Source organism: Chaetura pelagica, unplaced genomic scaffold (assembly GCF_000747805.2).
Source record: "Chaetura pelagica isolate M959 unplaced genomic scaffold, ChaPel_1.0 scaffold164, whole genome shotgun sequence".
Classification (NCBI taxonomy): domain Eukaryota; kingdom Metazoa; phylum Chordata; class Aves; order Apodiformes; family Apodidae; genus Chaetura; species Chaetura pelagica.
This window is the reverse complement of record NW_009952971.1, coordinates 571,989-575,959: the sequence shown is the minus strand read 5'-3', so window position 1 is coordinate 575,959 and position 3,971 is coordinate 571,989. Positions and strand designations below refer to the sequence as shown.

At 35.3% G+C, this 3,971-nt stretch overlaps 1 protein-coding gene across 1 annotated transcript in view; it reads left to right on the top strand.

Annotated features, from left to right (window-relative positions):
- Positions 1-2,607, top strand: part of SLC17A6 (solute carrier family 17 (vesicular glutamate transporter), member 6) — a 32,962-nt gene extending 30,355 nt beyond the window's left edge. The window contains exons 11-12 of the mRNA XM_009995857.1: positions 970-1,097; positions 1,442-2,607. Of these exons, the coding sequence (XP_009994159.1) occupies positions 970-1,097; positions 1,442-1,774 (461 nt within the window). The 3' untranslated portion in view covers positions 1,775-2,607. The remainder of the gene's footprint in view (positions 1-969; positions 1,098-1,441) is intronic.
- The last annotated feature ends 1,364 nt before the right edge of the window (positions 2,608-3,971 follow it).

Below are 3,971 nucleotides of genomic sequence, written 5' to 3'. Positions count from 1 at the left end.
CTTCCCTGCTGATATATCCCACCTTTGCCTTTGCCTTTCCCAAACACAAGTCACCTGATCTTCCCTTGTTTTCCCACTGTGATATTACTATCCTCTCCCATGCTGGTTCCTTATGTCTAAAAGAGGATTTTGTTTCTTTTGTGCCAAACATTTAACCTCTCCTTAGTCAAATCTGGTTTTAATTCCATGTAATTTGTAAGGTATCATTCCTGTTTTGCACAACTGGAAAAGGGTATTGCACTACCCCTAACAGTTATCTACATCCTACTGCCTCCCTTTTCTCTTTTATTACCTTCCTGTACCCAAAGATTTGCTTTCTATTTTCACTTACTCAAGTGTTTATTTTGGGGATAATGAGTTCTATCACTTCAGAGAAGCATGTGTTTTTTTCTAAGATTATTTAAATAGTTATTGCATAAATTTGAATAGAATCAGGCTGCTGGAAACACAAGAGAACAAACATATTTATAAAAATGATTAATAAATAAATCCTAGACACTGTCTTTTCATTCTCTTCATTTTACCACTTAAGAGCAGAAGGGAACTCCTTTTTGTTGGTCTGTGCAACAAAAAGAAAAATGTGAGCAATAGGAAAAGACAAGCTGAAAGGAGAAATGGCATGTTACTTACAGGGTTAAATGCTCATGAAGGACCCTGCCAAAAAATAAGCTTTCTCCCTAGCTAAATACCTTCTGGGTTGTCTATTCCACACAATCTCTACTGGGATTTTTTTTTAAACTGCAATTTTGGGAAGAAAAAACATCAGTATCCTTTTATAATTTTAAAAGAAAGTGAAAATTCAGAGACTCTCTTGGATTATTTAACCATCATAAGCCTTTTAGAGGAAAATAAACACAATTAAACAGCCCAAATATGTCCCAGTAAAATTGTCAAGTGATAGCATTACTTTTCAGGACTGAAGTAATGCTCTGCTTTTGGTATAAATGTTTGCTGACCTTTGTATTGCAGGATTCAATGTCAACCATTTAGACATTGCCCCGAGGTATGCTAGCATCTTAATGGGGATTTCTAATGGAGTCGGGACCTTGTCTGGAATGGTTTGCCCTATAATTGTCGGAGCAATGACAAAGAACAAGGTAAATGGCAATACAGTTTTTAAATCTTCTTACAATTGGTCTCAAGAAAAAGACCTTTCCATAGTACAACTTGCCAAAATATCCATATCAGAGTCTGGGACCTCCAGGGGATAGCATTCAGGAACTTGCAAATTGGAATCATGCTTCACTATATGCTCACTAGGTCAGTGCTTTTGTAGGCTAATGAATAGTGATTTTTCAAAGAAAGATGGCTATTGGAAACTGGACACTTAGAGGTTTTAGCTATGCTGGTTACTACAGCAATCCCTAATTTGAATCTTTCAGCTCAGAGGAGTTAAAGAAGTCCATACACTAGTCTGATTTAGCAAATCTCTTCTTTACAGACACGTGAAGAGTGGCAGTATGTCTTCCTCATTGCGGCTTTAGTTCATTACGGAGGTGTTATCTTCTATGGCATATTTGCTTCAGGAGAGAAACAACCCTGGGCAGACCCTGAACAGACAAGTGAAGAGAAATGTGGCTTTATTCATGAAGATGAACTTGCTGAAGAGACAGGGGACATTACTCAGAATTATGTAAATTATGGTACCACCAAGTCTTATGGTGCTACAACCCAGGTCAACGGTGGCTGGCCTAATGGTTGGGAGAAAAAAGAGGAATTTGTACAAGAGGAAGTACAAGACTCATACAACTACAAGGGAGGAGATTATTCATAACAAACCTAAATATTGGGTATATTTTGTAGTGTTTGTGATTAAATACATTGTGATTGTTTGCACACAGAAATAAAATGTGGTATAAACATGTAAACACATATCAAACAGAAAGGTCTTACTGTAAAAAAAATCCATTAAAGTGCAATCTGTATGAGTTGTGACATGTCATCACTTTCATTAGGTTATATTTGTTCTAGAAACATTAGAGTTTTAAGGGTTTACTGGTCAAAACTGTAGAGGCAATTAGATACTTACAGTATACAAGAGCTAAAACTCATAACTAAAGATTAAAGCACAACTAAGCAACCAAGTTGGCACATCTAATGCTCTTTTTAGAAAGCCAAAATTACTTGACCATTAAAATGCACTTATATATTTGTTACACTGTATTGAAAGAGATTGTGTTAAATACACGTGTTTACTCAGTGCAATGTAGGAATTGTGTATTTAGTCTAAGACAAGAGCTTTCTTCAAGAAGAAAGGTTGAGTCCTAGGCACTTACAGAGGATTGATCCAGTTCCTTCTATGGTAATTGTATCAAGCCTAAAGAACAAATAGGGCATATTGTATGTTTAGCATGATTACATGCTGCAGGCTACTCTGTGATGGATAAAGGAATTATTTAGGAGTTTTATACTGAATGTTTGGGCACAAATTCTTATTTCTATTCTTTACAGAATCTTATGAAATTATAGTTAATATCGTGTTCTTCCCTGCATTTATCAACTAATATAAAACAATATATAATGTTAAGTCAGACTTGATGCAGACTATCAAATCCCTTTATCAAAAAACAAGCTTTATTATTTTTTTCTTTGCAGTGTATTCCAACTTTCTACTGGTGTTGTTAGAGAAAAAAACAATATAACCTAGAAAAATATATAGTCTTTTACAAAATTCCAAAGAGAAATTTACTATGAGCAAGTACCCCTATGAAAAAGGATGTATTTGTTTTGCAGAATATTTTGAAGCCAATAGAAGATACAGAGAATAATTTAACCCTTATTCTTCCCTTAATAGCTTTCATATTTTTACACATTGTGCCACAGTTGTATACATAGATATAAGTTTATTGAAGATACTGTAATTATAGAAAATGTTGCTATTTTAGAGATCCCTGAAAAAAATAAATAAATTATTTGTCTTTCAATTAAACCTAATAATAATGGACATTGAATATGAGTAACATATGAACTCACAATAAACCAAAGTGGCAAAGTGTTGGGTTGAAAGAAGCCAACAAGCATCATGCTTGTTTTTTTAGCAGAACTCAACAGTGACTGCAACATTAGTGTACCAAGCAATAAGTGCAATGCATTATCAAGTGCATAATCTTCTAGACTATATATTAACCTTCATTTAGCTTGTTGTATATATTTGGGGTTGCTGGGATTAAACCAAACTGAACCAAACTGAAGTTAGCAACACCAGACCACTTCTTAATACTCTAAAATGACAACAACGATCCATTTCTTAATTCAATCAAATGATTATTATTCTATGTAATAATCCATTCTGGATTCTTGGTCTGTTCATCGTATTGTGCTAGTGATTGGAAACCCTGCTGCCGCAATATACAACTTGAGGATTGTTTCTTCTCCTTTTTCTTTTTTTAAATGCAAATCATACCTTGACCTTAAGAAATAAAATATTTTGCTTTGTGCCTCAAAGTGATGTAAAATGTGACCATAGCTTTTGCTGTGTTTAATGAAAAAGATGTGGACTGTGTCACTTTTGTTGCTGCAAAAAGTGTTAATAAAATGCTCTATTTATCCTTTTATACAAAAAGGACCATTGTAGTTTCTTTTAATTTTTTTTTTTAGCTGCCATGTAATATAGATGACTAACAGTCTAGCCACTGCAGAACAAATTCTGTTGTCAACATGGAGATACTTTGTCTAGTCTCTCTCCAAGCATGCACAGATGTGTGGTGGCAGAGGCACCTAACTCTCCATTGCTGTTCCTCCTCTCACAAGGATGGCTGGAGCAGGTGTGGAATAGAAAGGAGGAGGATGATCAATGTGCCAGCCTGTGCAGCAAAACTGGGAGACGGACTAATCTGTGTTAGCTAAAGAGATGGATCAGAATTCTCTATAGAAAATGAAAAGCATCACAGACTGCTGTTCTTGGACCTTCCTTCCTTCCTTCCTTCCTTCCTTCCTTCCTTCCTTCCTTCCTTCCTTCCTTCCCTCCTTCC